General features: G+C 34.7%; 2 protein-coding genes across 2 annotated transcripts; one reads left to right on the forward strand and one right to left on the reverse strand.

The window, feature by feature from the left end:
• The first annotated feature begins 319 nt into the window (after positions 1-319).
• Positions 320-1,676, forward strand: LOC143557575 (putative 2-oxoglutarate-dependent dioxygenase AOP1.2). The gene is made up of 3 exons (XM_077046614.1): positions 320-699; positions 1,001-1,322; positions 1,428-1,676. Exons 1-3 carry the CDS (start codon positions 326-328, stop codon positions 1,674-1,676), a joined length of 945 nt encoding a protein of 314 aa, XP_076902729.1. The 5' UTR covers positions 320-325.
• A 2,647-nt stretch (positions 1,677-4,323) lies between these two features.
• LOC143557576 (putative 2-oxoglutarate-dependent dioxygenase AOP1) lies at positions 4,324-5,730 on the reverse strand. Its single transcript, XM_077046615.1, has 3 exons — positions 5,303-5,730; positions 4,686-5,007; positions 4,324-4,593 (listed from the first exon to the last, which is right to left on the reverse strand). Exons 1-3 carry the CDS (start codon positions 5,686-5,688, stop codon positions 4,327-4,329), a joined length of 975 nt encoding a protein of 324 aa, XP_076902730.1. The 5' UTR covers positions 5,689-5,730; the 3' UTR covers positions 4,324-4,326.
• Positions 5,731-17,632: the final 11,902 nt, after the last annotated feature.

A 17,632-nucleotide genomic window follows, 5' to 3' on the forward strand; every position in this document is an offset into this window, starting at 1 on the left:
AGAGAAAATGTTACTGTTCATGGTTAAATTTGAAGAAACGCACTGTTCATCTCTATAATTTTTAATGTTTTTGAAAGTGGTTGTGAGTGAATGAGAGAGAAAAGATAATGATAAAAGTATAAAAAAGTATTATTTAATTAAAAATGAGAAAGAAAAGATAGTGTTTTTAGTGTAATTATAGAGATGGAGATAGAGAATTAAATGGGAATGCTCTTATAGCAAGAAATTGTAAAAAGATGAATATAAAATGCTGGAGGGCATCCCTAAGCTATCAATAAATGTTGGCAGGAAGCTAGGAAGTGTTGCAAGTTGGAACCTGGCAGTTATGGGTTCGGATAGTACAATTAAACTTCCTTTCATCGATTTCACGAATTTAGACCAAAACACAAAGAATAATGAGTGGAATTTAACGAAATCCCAAGTCCACCGAGCCCTTGAAGAATTTGGTTGCTTCGAAGCAAGGTTTGCCAACATCCCGCCTGAGCTTCAAACATCCATGTTTGATTCATCGCAGGAGCTTTTCGATCTGCCTTTACAAACCAAGCTCAAAAACCGTTCCACTAAACCCTTTCACGGGTATTTCGGTCAGTATCCACTGGCGCCACTCTACGAGAGCATGGGTATTGACGACGCACCCATTATTGATAAGGCTGAAAGCTTCACCAAAATCTTATGGCCTGAAGGCAACCACGAATTTAGGTGTCTAATGTACTTCCGTTAGTTATTCCCATCTAGCAGAGGTCTCAGGTTAAAATCTTGATTTCAATGGTTTTCTACTTTAATATCTTGAAGGCCGCATGCCCTGTACAAACTATGGTTTGGATGGTCTCATGGTTACAAAATAAATTACTTTATTAAATGATTAAGAGTGTATGGCATAAGTGCGTGAGTTTTTGTTTTAAAAAAAATAATAATTTTGTGATATGTGAAAATTTCTCAAGCATTGTTAATCTTTAAATACAATTTTGTCACTTAGCTTGCAACATTTGTTGTTTCACAGCAAAACAGTACAAGAGTTTTCAGAGAAACTATCAAAACTGGACCAAATGGTGAGGACTATGGTGTTGGAGAGTTTGGGATTAGAAAAATATATGGATGCACATATGGCTTCCACAAATTATATGCTTCGGGTCTTGAAATACAAAGGACTTGAAACAAACGAATCCAAGCTCAGACTCAATTCTCATACAGACAAGAACATTGTCACAATTCTACATCAGAATGAAGTTGACGGGTTGGAGGTGCAAACCAAATCTGGAGATTGGATCAAAGTTCAACCATCACCTAATTCTTTCATTGTCATGATTGGTGATTCCTTCTATGTAAGTTCTACTCATTACACAAACTTTTCTTTTAGGAATGGAATATTGGCAAAACTTTCTTTTGGTATATTGCGACTAATATCGGATTTTAATTTACGATTGTAGGCATGGACGAATGGACGAGTGCATTCGCCTTATCACAGAGTGATGATGAGTGGAGACAACGCAAGGTATTCTTTGGGACTGTTTTCAGTACCGAAGGCTGGTTATCTGATTAAAGCCCCACCGGAGGTTGTGGACGAAGAACCCCCTTTAATCTTCAAGCCGTTCGATCGTGCTGAGTTCCTTCAGTTCTTCTACACCGAGGCAGGTCAGCGAGCCCAGTCTGCTCTCAAGGCGTATTGTGGTGTCTAATAATCTTATATTACTTGTTTTTCTATCTCTTCTTTCTTGTTGTACATGTGTCAGTTTAAGTGTTGCGTCTGCGTTTGTTACTATGTTGTCAAGTTCCTGTACTTCTATAATCGCATGTTTTATGAAACACAGAAAAGGGATTTAAGATCCATCGTCAATGACATGAGAACTTGACAAACAAATAACCAAAAGGTTTTAAGTAAAATTAATAACGTATATAATTGGTTTGATGGATGGTCATGCAAAGCGTATTGATTTGCATAAAGCTCAAGGATACAAAACCGATTGTGAAGTGACGCGAGAACGGTGATCAAATTCTCTAGCTATTAAGGATACGTATGATCGATCGAGAATCTAGGTCATTCACTTCCAGCTACTCTAAAATATTAAGCGTTGATGAATCTTCTTCTAACACTTATTTTCAACTCACCAACTAATACAAGTATGCTTGTTTTCATCTTTTCTCTTAATTTATTATTGTAGTTTTGGCGAATGACGTCTAATATAATCATTATATATTATACAGTTCATACATAGAATCCTATATAACCGATTACGCACATTGTTGAGGATTAAAAATTCAATCATTAACTGATTAAAAACCTTATGTTGAGGAATATTGAACGATTCACATGGTTGAATGCAATGTTGTAAAACTCCCTAGTAGGCGGCCGAGTACTCCCCGCCTAGATCGAGTACCCCCCGTCTCGGCCGAGTTCTCCTTAGGTATTTTCCAATTAATCCCCCACTACTCCCTAGTACTCGCAACTCCCCAGTCGACCGCCTAGGACCGCCTAACGACTTTTACAATCTTGGTTGAATGCGTGATTATTTGAGCAAATGATCGACGAACAAATGAACGTATGCAAACCTTTTGTTGAGGAATACGTCCAACAAATTAACGATCGACACTGGATAGTAACATGTATTGAAGCAACGATCGGGTTGTTGATCGATCGGGTTAGAATAGCTGCGGGTGAGGGAAACGATTGGGTGGGGGGATAGCGGACTAAATAAAAACCACCTAGAAAAAGAAGATACAAACTTAATCGGGTTAATCAGTTATGCCAAAGTTTCCTTTTTTACACCCATAATCTCAACAAAACTTGATTTTGTTTCAAACCTAAAACTCATATTACCCAAACCAGACTACTTATTTATACTTTAGGTCGGTTGAGTTAACCAGGATATGGCTAATTTTTGAATCTGAAGCCAGTATTACATAAACTTGTACATCTCATTCCCCATATTTCTCTATTCAACTAAATAATACTTCTTCATTCTTTTTATTTCTCTTTCTTTCACTCACATTCATTAAAATATTGAAAAAAGATAGGGCGGTGAATAGAAAGAGCCAAATTTGGGAAATTGGTTTAGTTTCTCATAAAAATATGGGGGATGGGATGTAAAGCTTTCTCAATGGTTTTGATCGTTTTCGCTAAAATTTAACAATGGGGTTAGAGCTTTCACAATGGAATCCCCATCCTCATCCATATAATTTAACTAAAATACACATTTATGCATAAAATGTGTTTATTTTTTAAAAATCCTCCACATCCAATTCCCCATATATATTTATAACCATTTTGATAATACTTCTTGCGCTCACAACCACATTATAATATTGGATAGAGGATGAGAGTCGAACCCCGAGAATTGAGGATTACTTTAGTTTCCAATATAATTTAGGGTATGGGGATGAGGATTTCATTGTAGATCATTGAAAAAAAAAAAAAACTATAAAAATCATAATTTCCTTATAATTTATGTTGACTCGGAAATGTATGTAGAATATTGTGAATGCTTTAAGATGGGTGATGATATGTGAATGCGCCCTTAGTCCCTTACTAAGTTACTATTGCAGTTTTTGTCTTGGGCCGATTCCTGGCTGTACCGCAAGCCCACAACTTTCTAGATTTGATTCAAACTTAAAAAAAAGTATTAATTCTTATTTTAATTATTTAACTACTTTGTTTTTACGTCAATACAGATATTATAATATTCTCTTGTTTAAATTATCTTTATTCACGACTACTTTCCACAGTTTGTCCTTTAGTTAACGGGGCTTAAAAGTTTATTATTTTTGTCAACGACTTCGACGTGTTTATGGAACGTGTGACCTAACCTAAAATGTTATAAAATCACCTGGGTGGCAGTTATTAATTATTTGTTTTTTTATTCAAGGCGGTTGTTCATTCACGATTAGAAGAAAAGATATGGTATGTTGTTTATTTGTTTGCAATCAATAACGGATTTAGAAGAAAAGTTGAGGGGTAGCCTAAAATATTTGTTCAAAGGTACTTGATACATAAAATGAAGAAGAAAAAAAACATTACACAAAAAATGAATTTCACCAAAAAAGTTAAGTGACGACACATGCTACCCCTCAACCATGACTAGCTCCGCCCTTGTTTGCAATCCAACATTATTGATAAACGGAATTACACAAATATACATGCATAAACTTTGTCATTTAAGAAATGAAATTCGTTTTAGTTACATCATAACAATAATTTTCATACAGTATGCAAAATATAATATATAAATAATTTCATACAGCTTATAAAATATCAAATATATATATATATGTGTATATATTATGATACTCTATAAGGAATTTTATACATGATTTTCTCCATACAATAAAATATTACAAGTTTTCAGTTGACTGCAGGCCACAATACTTCTCTAATGCATATTTATCATTAATATTTTCTTCCTTGATGAAGAATTTGAAAAACTCTCCATAATCAAAAGGCTTGAAGAATAAAGGGTGTTCTTCATCCACCAGTTCCTCAGGTGCTTTTATGATTTTGTCCCATTTCGGAACCGAAAATAAACCAATCGAATATCGATCTTTATCCCCGTTCATCACCACCCTATGAGTCGCTGCATGTAACCGTCTGTTCGTCCAAACCTGTATCGATCGATCCACAATATGAAAACAATGAGACGTAACTTACTTTGAAGGTTACTTGTAATATAATGAAATAGCTAGAGTTAACTTACTTTGAAGGTTTCTCCAGCCATAATTACACAGCTGTTATCTGAGAATTTCACTTTGTACCACTCTCCATCTTTGTTTTGCACTTCTAGTCCTTCAACTTCATTTGATTGCAAAATTGTCAATATATTCTTGTCCGCATGATCAAGTAGTCCCATATTGGATTCATCTTTAGCAGGAGGTCTATATTTCATAACCCTAACAAGATAGCTTGTGAGTTCCATATGTTCATCCATGTATTTCTCCAAATTCAAGCTCTCTAGAACCATCATCCTCACAACCTCATCTAGCTCCTTTAACTTCTCCGAGTAAACTTGTACGATGTCGCTGTTCAAAATTTAGTAATACCCCATATTTAGAAAATTCATGAATATCATACCAACGTGCGTGTTACACTCGTATAGTCTTGCAACTGTTTTGCGAGCGGATCTTGTTCGTTCGCAAATCAGTTGCTAGTTTTGTGCTGGTTTTTGGTCACAAATTAAATTTGGTTATATATATTAAATGTCATGATGTTTAATTGACAGTTGACTAAACTTTATTCAGTTTTTTCTAACGACAAATGTTACTGCTACTAAACTTTATATTCATACAGGTAATTAAACAATTATAGTTGACTTACCTGAATTCAATGTTGCCTTGAGGCCACATGAGATTAGCAAAACTTTCAGGATCTTCGATTCCTAAGCTCTCAAATATCGGAACCTCTTTGGCTTGTCCGATGTAGCCGTTATAAAGCTTTTCGGTAACATTTCTTACCTTTGTTTCTAATGGAAGATTGAACAGCTGTTTCAAGGAAGAAAACAATGAGTTTCGAAGATCAAGTGAGATCCCATTGAAGACTGCTTCAAAACAACCGAATTCTTGTAGGGCTTTGAAAACTTGGGCCTTTGTTGTGTCCCATACGAGGGTTCCTCGGTTGTGTTTGTTTATTTCGGAAAGATCTATGATGGGAAGTCGAAGAGGTGCTTCAGAACCCATCTGTGTGTTGTTTTGTGTTGAAATCATTAGGTAAACGAATTTATAAGGTTTTGAATTTGTGAATAAAAAACAAGGAGCAGAAAGAAAGTGGAGAATATTCACACATTTTACAAAGGTGTACAAGAGGGATTACATCAAAACTTGATTGATAAAAGTGTCAAAAAAACCAAAAAAAAAAAATGGATTATAAGATGAAACCCTTTCGTAATCAAATAATAATACTTATGGGTCATGGGTCTACCAAACTATATAGCCTTTAAAGGGTTTATAATATCTATTTATTTGTGAAACAACTCGTTAATTATCAAACAATAAGTTTCGCGAATCATATGTCTCACTAAACCCGGATAGCCTTTAAACGGGTTTATAACATCTTATATTTATTTGTGAAACACTTTCATCATCAAACCCTTATTTAATTTCTCTCATTTATATATTCTCTGTCGTCGGTCTATCTTATCCATCATCGGTTAGCTTCGATTACCACCCACCATCGTCAACCTCCCCACTCATTCATCAACCACGTTTTAAACTAGCTAGCCATGTTCAACGTTTTAAACTAGCCAGGTAGCGTGTCCTGCATATTGTACGGAGCCAGATTTGTATCAATGTTTGGTTTGCAATAAAGCAAGTGAAGCCCTCGCAACGGCATAACGCAAATTCGTTTGATATAGGCTTCCAATACCGTAACTAAAAAAAATAAGTTCGTCATCACCCAAATAAAATAAATTAACAGTTTAAAACAAAACAAAAAAAATATTCGAGAGTTGTGGCGGTGAACCGACTCGAATTTAGTCTGTATCAACGGTAAGAAAAAGGACTCACGCATTGCAGCGTCGATGCGAATTTGGTTGATATCATGTAACACCATCAAAACATATATGTATATATATATATATATATATATATATATATATATAGGGGAGGCATATTTTGAGAACCATGTTGAGTTTTAAAAACTTAAAAACTCAATTCTAAACCACACATTTAATTAAATGGATTGGAATATGTGGTTGAGATTACATCTGGCAAAAAAGTCAAAGTAGGAGAGAGAATAAATATGTAAGTGGTTACACTAACTTTTACGTCCGTTACACATGTGTAAAAAGTCGACTCGGTGCGTAAAAAATTCTATAATTTTTTTACGTGTATGTAACTTACATATATTACGCATGTGTAAAAAAAATTCGAAAAAAAATCGTTACACTGAGTTCTTTCGAGTTCTTAAAACTCAAAGGGGTTCTTAATTGAAATCTCCCCTATATATATATATATGATTTCATATAAGAACCAATTTCTGCCGTAAGAACTTGAGAACTCAATTTATGAACCAAATTACAAAACATCAACAGTCATTTAAAATATTGCAAGGGTATTTTGGTCTCTCATTTTATTTATCTTTCTTGCAAGGGTGTTTTTCAAAGTTATTAATTTAAATTATTAAATAGATCATTTGAATAAAAAATAAACAAGTTTTATAAAAACGGATAACTTGTTGTACATAAAGTAAAACTTGTTAAGACTTTTATACTAGATGATATGGGGTTAAAGTTTTAAAACAAGATCTGATCTTTGTTTTTTTGTGAAATCAACTTGGTTCTTCTTTTATTATTTGATATTTTATTATTTTAAAAACAAATAACTTTTATTTATTTATTTATTTTGTTAACTTTGGTGTCTTTTGAGTGTAGAGCAGACTAGTTTTAAGTAACTCCACTTTTTGATTAAAATTATTTTTCTTTTTTAAGAATTATAGGATTTATCATGTTAAATGTATATTAATACTTTCTAACAGTTTTATAGTAATTCAAACAGTTTATGTGTTTGGAGATGGATATGTGGGTATGCGCATATCTTCTATTTTTATGTATTCACATATAATTTATGTTTGTGTGTTCAAGTTCTTTTTATTTGAATTTTATTAAAACTGAAAAATAATAATAGATACATAAAGTTTGATTGTTTCTAATTACTTAATTAAATTTCATTACACAATTTATATAGAGTTCATACGATGGTTATTTTGTTTTTAGTGTTTCAATATTGTGATGCAATATTACATTTGAGGTTCAATTTGGGTGATTTGAGTAATTTGTGTATTTTGTGTTGTGTAATTTATGTATCTTGTGTAGTATGTGTAATTGGTAATTTATGTAATTTTTGTATTTTGTGGTTGGATAATATATGTAATTGGTGTAGATGCAATTTAGGTAATTTTTGTGGTTGAGGTAAATTATCTAATTTGTCTAAATTTGGGTAATTTATTTAATTTGTGTAATTCAGGCAATCCGGGTAATCCAAATTTTGAAAATTTCCCAAAATAAACCAACCAAAACTCACATCGCCGCTGCTTTTGGATTCTCACAGATGGATTTTGGCCACCACTAAAATTTTGACACGTGTTAAAAGTCTGACCATATCCGATAATTTTTTAACGAAAACCACCAAGCTCGTTGATTTTCGTGTCATAATCGTCTCCACGAAAACCATCTCCTACGTGATGTTTGATCCTATTTTCATCTCCTCCATGAGTTTTTCAAAAACGTTATTTTTTTTTGAAATTCAACTGACCAAACGAATTTTATTTGATCATCATCATCATCATCATCATCATCATCATCATCATCTTCTTCTTCTTCTTCTTCACGTAATCATTACATAATCTGCCAACAACACCACACATCCTTCCTCCGCTGCCGCCGCCCATCTCCTTCCCCGATAAACTCCAAGATCTCACCCTTTTCCGGCGAGCCACCGCCACCATCGGAAAATTCATATGAATTTGACTTGGGAAGGAGGATGTGTGGGATTGTTGTAGATTATGTGAAGAAGATGAAGAAGACGAAGATGATGAAGATGAAGAAGACGAAATTCATTTGAAATTCGTCTGGGCCGATGAATTTCAAAAATATATATGATTTTCGACATTTTTTTGGAAAACCCACGGAGGAGATGAAAACAGTATCAAACATCACGAGGGAGATGGTTTTCATGGAGATGGATTTTCTACTAAAACTCACAGGACCGACGGATTTGGTTAGAAAACTACCAGGTGAGGTCAGACTTATAACACGTGGCAATATATTATTGGGTTATGAAATCTATCGTCGCCAATGCCAATGTGTCGCCCCTGCGAGTTTTCGTAGGGACTTTATGGGAAATTTTTCAAACATTAGACTAAACTAAGAATCTTTCTCCCACAATAACCTATTTTAGGAATTTTCTCTTAATTGAATGTATGGTCATAATTGAGTTCTCAAAGTTCTTACAAATCAACTAGTTCTCAAAATATCCCTCCCCTGTGTGTGGGATAAACCTAATCCTATATACATATGAATTTCGTCAAACACCCATATACAAGAAATTAATATATTTAAAATAAAAAAAATATGAGTGTTGCAACCATAATCACTAATTGGATGGTGTAAGTGGTAACAAAGAAAACTACATTTTATAACCGACGCAAATTCCGTCTATTGTTAAAAACAACACAAATACCCTAAAAATAGAATAAAAAAATTAAAATAAAAGAGAAATGATTTAAAGAAAAAGGGGGGGGCGGGGGGAACGGGACCAACCAGGTACCACCACTTCTTCCAATTAAGATATTGTGACACCAAACAATGGTTTTTAATATATATATATATATATATATATATATATATATAATATGATTTATAATTATAATTGAATAAAGGTATTTTCGTGATTAAAACAAAGATTATGGATATAAATATATTTTTTGAAAGACACCCGTTTCAAACATTTTCATCAAATTAAATCAATTTACATAGAAGGCTAAACTGCACATTTTAATTACACAATTTCGTTTATATGCGTATTGATAGTATTATTATACTCGCTTTAAATCACCAACATGCAACGTCATCTCTATTTCTATGGAGTTTTCATTTGTAAAAAAATGAACTATCCTGTTTTGGAATTGACGAGTTGTTCGTCATACGTTTAATACCATTTCAAGTAATTGCCAGCTCACATCAAACTCGTAGTTAAATTCATCACCACATGTTAAGATAGCATTTTCTTTTGTTACGTCATGAACTTGATCGAATCCAAAATTACTGTGCATTAAAGTATAGTTAAAAACAAAGTGTGATTGTTATTTTCTCTGGCAATGTGCAAAGTGATGGCCATGCCAATGTCTGAAAATCCTTTTGCAAAAATAAGGGTAAAATTAGCCAGTTGATAAGTAAATATTAATGACATTAATAAATTAATACCTATACTACAAGTTAATAAATCCTTGGGGTGTTCACATAAAAATAATAATAAACATCTAATATATATGTATTAGGAATGAAAAATATATATGCAATTGTTTTTGGTCTTAGGTAAATATGTAACCAATGATTATAGTAAGAAGATACATATAATTTAGAAAAGGAAATATACAATTGAGCTTTTGGGTTGGGAAATATGTAACTAATGACCTTTGAAAAAGAAAATATGTAAATGCCCAACTTTAAATTATGATATTTTGTAAAGTTACGAATTTGTAGTTGCGAACTTGGGATAGCGTTACAACATTTACATTTCAATATAAGTTTTATACAACACCTGGTTGGCACGTGGACATAACCCGGTAGTTAAAACACTTTTTATTCACTAATGAATATACTGTTAAGAACATTAAAAACTTTTAGGTTAAATGTGTTCATATTATAACTAATAATAGTATATTGATCTATATGATTTATGAAGTAAAAACATGGTAAAGTTATAAAATTAACACGCTAAGTATTTAACTTTAAATCACAATGGAAAATGCGTAAGATTTTCATTAAAACGATTTTTTAGCTATTTGACTCAAAAAATAACCTATTTGTTTATGAACTATTTTTTTTTTAAATCACTATATTCACAAACGTTCGTATCCTCTTTGTAAGCATAATTTGTTCTTAATATGGTTACCAGAATAAAATCATTTCTGATGTCAAATTCTTTAATTAAAGATGATAAAAATGTATTTTTTTTATTAAAAACTCATGGGTATTAACAATTCCAATTACACATACATTTATATGCATGGTTGAATGCAAAGGCGTGTTTGACCCTTTGCTACAGTAACATCATTTCAGACATTTAATTCTTTAAGGGTCCTGCTAATAAGACCTCCATCTTCAAAATTCAGACACCGTCTATACGACTCGTATAGCTTATACGAGTCATATAGACTTTCGTACACTGACAACCACTAGAAATTTCTAGGAAAAGGTGTTTGACCAAATTTTTAAGCGAGTAGTATGACTTATACGAGATGGTGCTGGTATTTATACGAGTTGTATGGCCTATACTACTCGTATAATACACTCTCTATAGGACTAGTATAACCTATACGAGTTGTATGTGGTATGCTATGTTATGTGGTATCATTACTTCTATTATTATGTGATTTGTATGCGTAATTATAGATTCAAAATAATATAGTTAAACATGGTAGCATTACATAAATTATATATATTAGATAAATAGCAAATGACGGTGTCGTAAAATATTTTTGTTGTTTATTTATGTTATTTTTAGATACAATCACTTTACAATAGATTAACAAAATCAATCTATCATAGTGGCTCTTTTACATTTTGCATTGATTGTTTCACATGATGTATGGGTTCGAATCCCTGTTGATTCAATTTTTTGTTTTCCTTTTTTTAGTTTCTCATTTTTGCAAATAAAAAATTTTGTAATTACTTTGCATGTGCTCCGGCATAAAGTTGTCATGTCACATGAAAATTCAAATTCATCTTGTATAGCCCATACAACTCGTATGGGGGGTTAATCGTATAGCCCTCCTCGTATTAAAGGGTCAACGGGTTCTGACATATATAAAGCTGACTTTTATACGACTAGTATAAGCTATACGAGCCATATAAGTAGGGAAGAGTGTCCAAACAGTAAAATGGGTGTCGGAATAGAGAAAGCCTTCTTTAATTAAAGAAGACAATAATAATAATTTTTATTAAAATTCATGGGTCTTATCATGTAGCTAGCTAGTTTTATACACGCATGATAACAATCAATACATTTTAAATCACTCTAAAATTTCTCATATTCAATTAAATAATAATGTCAAAGATCATTATATCTAAACTTTATTAAAAAATTGATCATAATATTCTCATGCTTAAAAAATAATTTTCATGAATTATTGTTTACAAAGTCAATATGTTCACAAGATAGTTTTTTTTATTAGAATTATAGTAAGCATGATATGGTTATGGAGTAATGGAGCTTCTTGATGTCTTCTATGTGCAGCCCTATAAGCTCGTGCTCGTCAAATACGCGAATTTCAGGCAGATCTTTGCAGTGTATGACGGCTTCCCCTATTGTGTTGTCGATTCCCAGCCGATGAAGTCTCGGAGGATGTTGGGAATAAAAGGCTCTCCATGGTAGATGATATGACAATTCTTTGGTGCCCTGTATCTCCACATTGTTCGTGGCTCTCCGGTGGCTGGGTCTATCTCCCTTGGGTTCTTGTACTTCTGACTCTTATTCGGCTCAAAATCTTTGTAGTCGACCTTCAACTGACGATGAAGATAATCTGGAATCCAACTGTCCAACGTATTTCCAACCGCACCATGGCCTAGAGCTTTTCGAAGATAATTAATGTCAAGCTCTGGTAAGGACTTCAGCTCATGGTGGTTGAGATAAATCAGATCACCACTATATAGTCTAATCGCCCAACACGCGTTCTCCTTATTATACTTCGTGTATACAATCAGCGAATCATCGTGGTAAGGATAGATGAGATCGCGGGCGCATGCACGACTTGACAAAATATGATTCTTCCTCTTCCTTTTTGGTGGTTCCTGTGTCAAGTCGTCAGTTGGATTGGAGATGGGATCAGCAGCAGGATTTTCTGAGGCTTGAACTTGAGCAGGAGGAGTGTCAGGATTGGGCGAGTAGTTGATGTGATTTGAGAAGGTCCAGGTTCGGTTTGGGTTGGTTGTTCGATTGGAGTTGTAGGTAGGTCTTGAGGTGGTGAGGGTGGTATTTGGGGTAGGAAGGTAGAAATTGGTTGGTCTGTTGGAGTGGTTTCGGGTGAGGATTTAAGTGAGCCGTGGAGCAAGGTTTTGGTTTTCTTGGATTTGGCTTTCTTTCTGGTCTTTGGCCTTTTATAGGTAGGGATTTGGATTTTGGTTACATCTAATGCTTTTAGGGCTTGGGCTAGGGCTTCTTTGGTGATTTTGGGTTGGTCAGATGGTTTGTCCTGTGAGGGAATCTTGACAAGAATCTTGGATGACTTCCGGGAGTCCCCAAGTTTCCTCAGACGCTTCAAGGGTGGCTGGTCTTCCTCTTCCTTCTCAAGCTCAATGATCTTGCCCTTCCCAGCCTCTTTCCTCTTCAAATAATGCTTGGCCTTTGTGCGGTCCTCAAGAGGCTCATCAGACGAATCTTGTTCTGCCTCGACCTCTGGCTCATCCTCCTCTTCACTTTCAACAGATGCCTCATCCCCAGCAGGCTCTGTTTCCTCAAACAATCCAAATTTAGGACCCGGCCTTGGTCCTATATACTGGTGTCCCCTTCCTTTAGTGCTAAGCAACACACCAAAGATTGACGTCTTTATCTCATTCACATGATAGGGCTCAGGAAATGACTTCTTGTCCTTAGCTTTCTTTGATCCTGGCCTATGGACATCTGGAATTAGATCATCAAGAAGCATCTGTACAAATCTTGGGTACATAAGCCATGTCGCCCCATTCCTAATATTTCCCAACATGCATAGGAATATCCTTCGAGAGTAATTGAACTTCTCTCGAGTCGTCAATGCAAACATAATGCGGACCCAGTCAGTACTCATGCTATCAACTCCTTCACGAATATCAACAAAGCAATGAGTGACTATGTGGAATAGAAACCTCCAGTATGGTGGAAGGTGTTTCTTCTCGAGGCTCTTCCACTCAGTGTCGTATTCCATCTGTGTAACAAAATCACCCAACTTCTTTCTATCACCCTTCTCATAAGTATAGTTTGGTTCGTCAACAATCTTCAACACTCGTCTAATATCTGCTTTAGTGACGGTCAACTCCCTTCTGGAAACCTTGGTTGTAAATGAGAGAGAATCATCAGCAACATTTGCAAAAGCCCAGAAATCCAGAACCTACTTGTAGTAAATAGCTGGGTCAGCTGAGATGGCATGTGCAAGGGGTGATTGCTTGAGCCCCTTGACTATAGATGTAAATACTTTATCTGCCTTAGACTTAGGCATCCCGAGAGCACAAAAGTTATTATGACCCTGAAATTAAACCATAAGATTATGAGAATCATCATTATAAAGGAACAAAATAAATTATATACATATATCTTAACTGTTTACATAATACTTAATCTAATTAATTAATTTTAGTTAATAAATATTATGTACATTTAGTGTTAATAGGGTAAAATAAAATTTTAGTCTATTTCCAAGTTACTAAGTCCAATATGTACTAAGATTAAGTCCAAATCAGTTTATAAGTTCAAACAGTCCAGTATCTTCAGTTTGAATTTTTCAAAAATTTTGTAAAGTATAACTTTTTCGCATGACACTCATTTCGCTTCGCATGAGCCCAAGTGAAGAGAAACAGATTTGTTTCGCTTCACAAGATCTCAAGCGAAGCAGAGACTTCATTTCGCTTCGCATGAGCCCAAGTGAAGCGAAACAGATTTGTTTCGCTTCACATGATCTCAAGCGAAGTGAAGCAGAGACTTCATTTCGCTTCGCATGAGCTCATGCGAAGCGAAACAGAGTGGAAGTGTTTGGTGAACAGTGCTAGATATTTTGGGTTTCCCATTTATATAGGGTCAGCCTATCTCGCGATAAGGTCAAAACATCGCGAGTATTCACCAAAAATACACTCTTGGTCCTCGGTCTTTAAAATTTTTGCATTTTCAAACCCGAAAAACATTTACCCACCGAATCCAAGCACTTGTTTAGTTTTTATAGTTTTCTTTTGTTGGTCTGTTACTGTTAAACTTTGCACAAACGATCTCTTAAGCATAAGCATAAGCATAAAAATAAAATAAATATAAAAAATAAAAATAAAAATAAAATAAAAATAAAATAAAAATAAAATTAAAAATAAAACTGAAAATATTAAACTATACAGGTACTTAATATTTTAGAAAACAAAAAGAAACAAAACAAAATAAACTAAAATAAAAGAAAATTTAAAACCTTTTGAAGTTAAAAAATAATATTGAGTTAATTTACATAGCATTGGTTTAGTTAATTTACAAAGAATGATCGCGACGTGGAATCATATTGATTTGCAAAGCCCTAGATCGCGTCTCCATTTTGAAGTTATTGTGACACAAATTCATCATTGACTGTAGATATTGTCCACCTTTTTAACTTGATAGGTGTTTCGATGTCAAAGTGATACATTTGAAGTTCAATTAGGCACGGTGCTTATGTGGTCTCCACTTAATCAGACATGTTACTGATTCCATCATATCTCGGGTTTACTTAGTGTTAACATATCACCTCAACTTGACTTAAGCCTTTCTTAGTTGATCACAGTACTCTTATTAACACACTTGACTTACTGTACATTGTACGCATAACACTTTGTGCATTGCACACTTGACTCGATCTAGAAAGATTAAAATACGGCAGAAGTTCAGGCTATAACAATCAGGTCGGATAATACCATATTATCGCGCAGAGAAAGTCCAAGGCTTGAACAAAAAGAAAGAAAATAAAACAAAGCAGAAGACTCAGGGCCTTAACAATCAGATCTTGTATGACTACAAACGTAGAAAGTCCAAGGCTTGAGTCGAAAATAAATGAAGAAATAAAGCAGAAGTTAAAATTCCTAGGACTGACTCCTTTTCTGACTCTTTTTCTTTTGTTTTTCTGGCTCTTTTGTTTTTCTTTTTCTTGCTTTTCTTGATATTTTACTTGACTCAATGAAAATTAAAATTGACATCAAAACACTCATAAGACTACTGTGATCAGGTAAAGAGAGGCTTGGGTATGACATGAGTAATTGCATTTCATCCTTCATTGATATGACTTAAATGGAATCATGCAACCACTTCTTAAACGTGTAGCCACTAGCAATGACAGAAAATTGAAGTTTATATCGCCCAACACTTACTTGTTTGTCAAGCCTATCTACACATCAATGAGTGATTTTGTAGCCTTTTGTTCTATTCTTTTGACTTGCTAGGTTCAATACATACCAATGTACTATCACTTTCCATTTGGTCAGATCAAGTTCTTCATTTAAAATTTTAAATATCCGACTCCCTCTACGAAGGAGCTCCCTCTAAGCGGGACAACACTTTTTAGAGTTTTCTTAAGATTTTCTTTAATAAGAGTAAAGTGAAATTAATATTATATAAAGTATAAAATCTTTTTGTTAAGTCAAATGATTTGATTTTTGTTTCGCTAAAAGTAAATTTAAAATCTTTTTGGTGAGTTAAGGTTAACTCATTTTCTCCCTCTAAAATTGTGACATATTTGAAAAATATTTACTACTTTAAAAAAAATATATAAAAAATTTACTCAAAAGAAATCATGCCCACTGACTCCACGAGAAACAAAAATCGGGCACGACTAAAAGCTTTAGTAAAGAGATCTGCAAAGTTATAGTCAGTATGGACCCTTTTTATGTTGACAAGCTTACAATCATAAAAATCACGAATAAAGTGTATTCGGATGTCAATGTGCTTGGTTTTTGAGTGCTGGACCGGGTTTTTAACAATAGTTACGGCCGCCTCATTATCACATTTGATCGTGGATCCATAGAAACTCAAACCGTAATCCAGCAGCTGATGCTGGATCCCAATCACTTGAGAGTAGCAGCTGGATGCGGCGATGTACTCGACTTCTGTTGTGGAGGTAGATAAGGTGACTTGTTTCTTGCACTGCCACGAGATCAACCGATCACCCAAGAATTGACATCCACCAGATGTTGACTTTCTGTCCAAGTTGCATCCTCCATAATCACTGTCAATGTAAGCATGAAGTTCCAAGGGTGACTCCTTTGGATACCAAAGACCCAAATGTGGTCTACCCTTCAAGTATCTGAAAATACGCTTGACAGCCGTCATGTGAGATTCTCTCGGGTCAGACTGATATCTCGCACACTGACAAACAGGGAACATGATGTCCGGTCTGTTTGCAGTGAGATACATCAGGGAACCAATCATTGACCTGTAAAGGTGTTGATCTACTGGTTTTACTGATGGATCAGGAGCGAGAATAGGTCGCGTAGCGATTAGAGTCATGAAAGATGTTGAGTCCTTGAAACCAAATTTCTGAACAATGTCGTGAACGTACTTCTCTTGGTGTATTAAAGTCCCGTCCTTTTTTTGCTCAACTTGTAAGCCCAGGAAGAAAGTCATCTCCCCTAAGGAACTCATTTCAAATCGCTGTTGCATAACCTCAGAGAACTCATTGCACATATCCTCATTCGTGGACCCGAAGATGATGTCATCAACATAAACTTGGACCAGAATCAGATCACCGTTGACTTTCTTGAGAAAGAGAGTTTGATCAACGATTCCTCTCTTGTATCCATTCTTCACTAAATGATCAGCCAGTGTGGCATACCATGCACGAGGTGCTTGGTAAAGACCATAAAGTGCTTTGTCAAGGCGGTAAACGTGATTAGGATGACTTGGATCTTCGAAACCTGGCGGTTGACTGACGTAGATCTCTTCCTTTACTTTCCCATACAAGAAAGCAGTCCTCACATCCATTTGATACACTTTGAAGTTCATGTACGAGGCGTATGCCAGAAAGATGCGAATTGCTTCTAGTCTGGCTACCGGTGCATAGACCTCATCGTAATCAAGACCTTCACGTTGCCAAAAACCTTGAACAACAAGCCGGGCTTTATTTCTAATGATCACCCCTTATTCCGGAACATTCCGATCGGCTTCTTATTCTCTGGTTTCTTCACTAGCCTCCAAACATTCAGCTTCTTGAATTGCAACAGCTTTTCTTGCATGGCTTCAA

The sequence above is a fragment of the Bidens hawaiensis genome, unplaced genomic scaffold (genome assembly GCF_021521415.1).
Source record: "Bidens hawaiensis isolate Kalapana, Puna unplaced genomic scaffold, B.hawaiensis_p1.1 tig00019071_1, whole genome shotgun sequence".
Taxonomy (NCBI): domain Eukaryota; kingdom Viridiplantae; phylum Streptophyta; class Magnoliopsida; order Asterales; family Asteraceae; genus Bidens; species Bidens hawaiensis.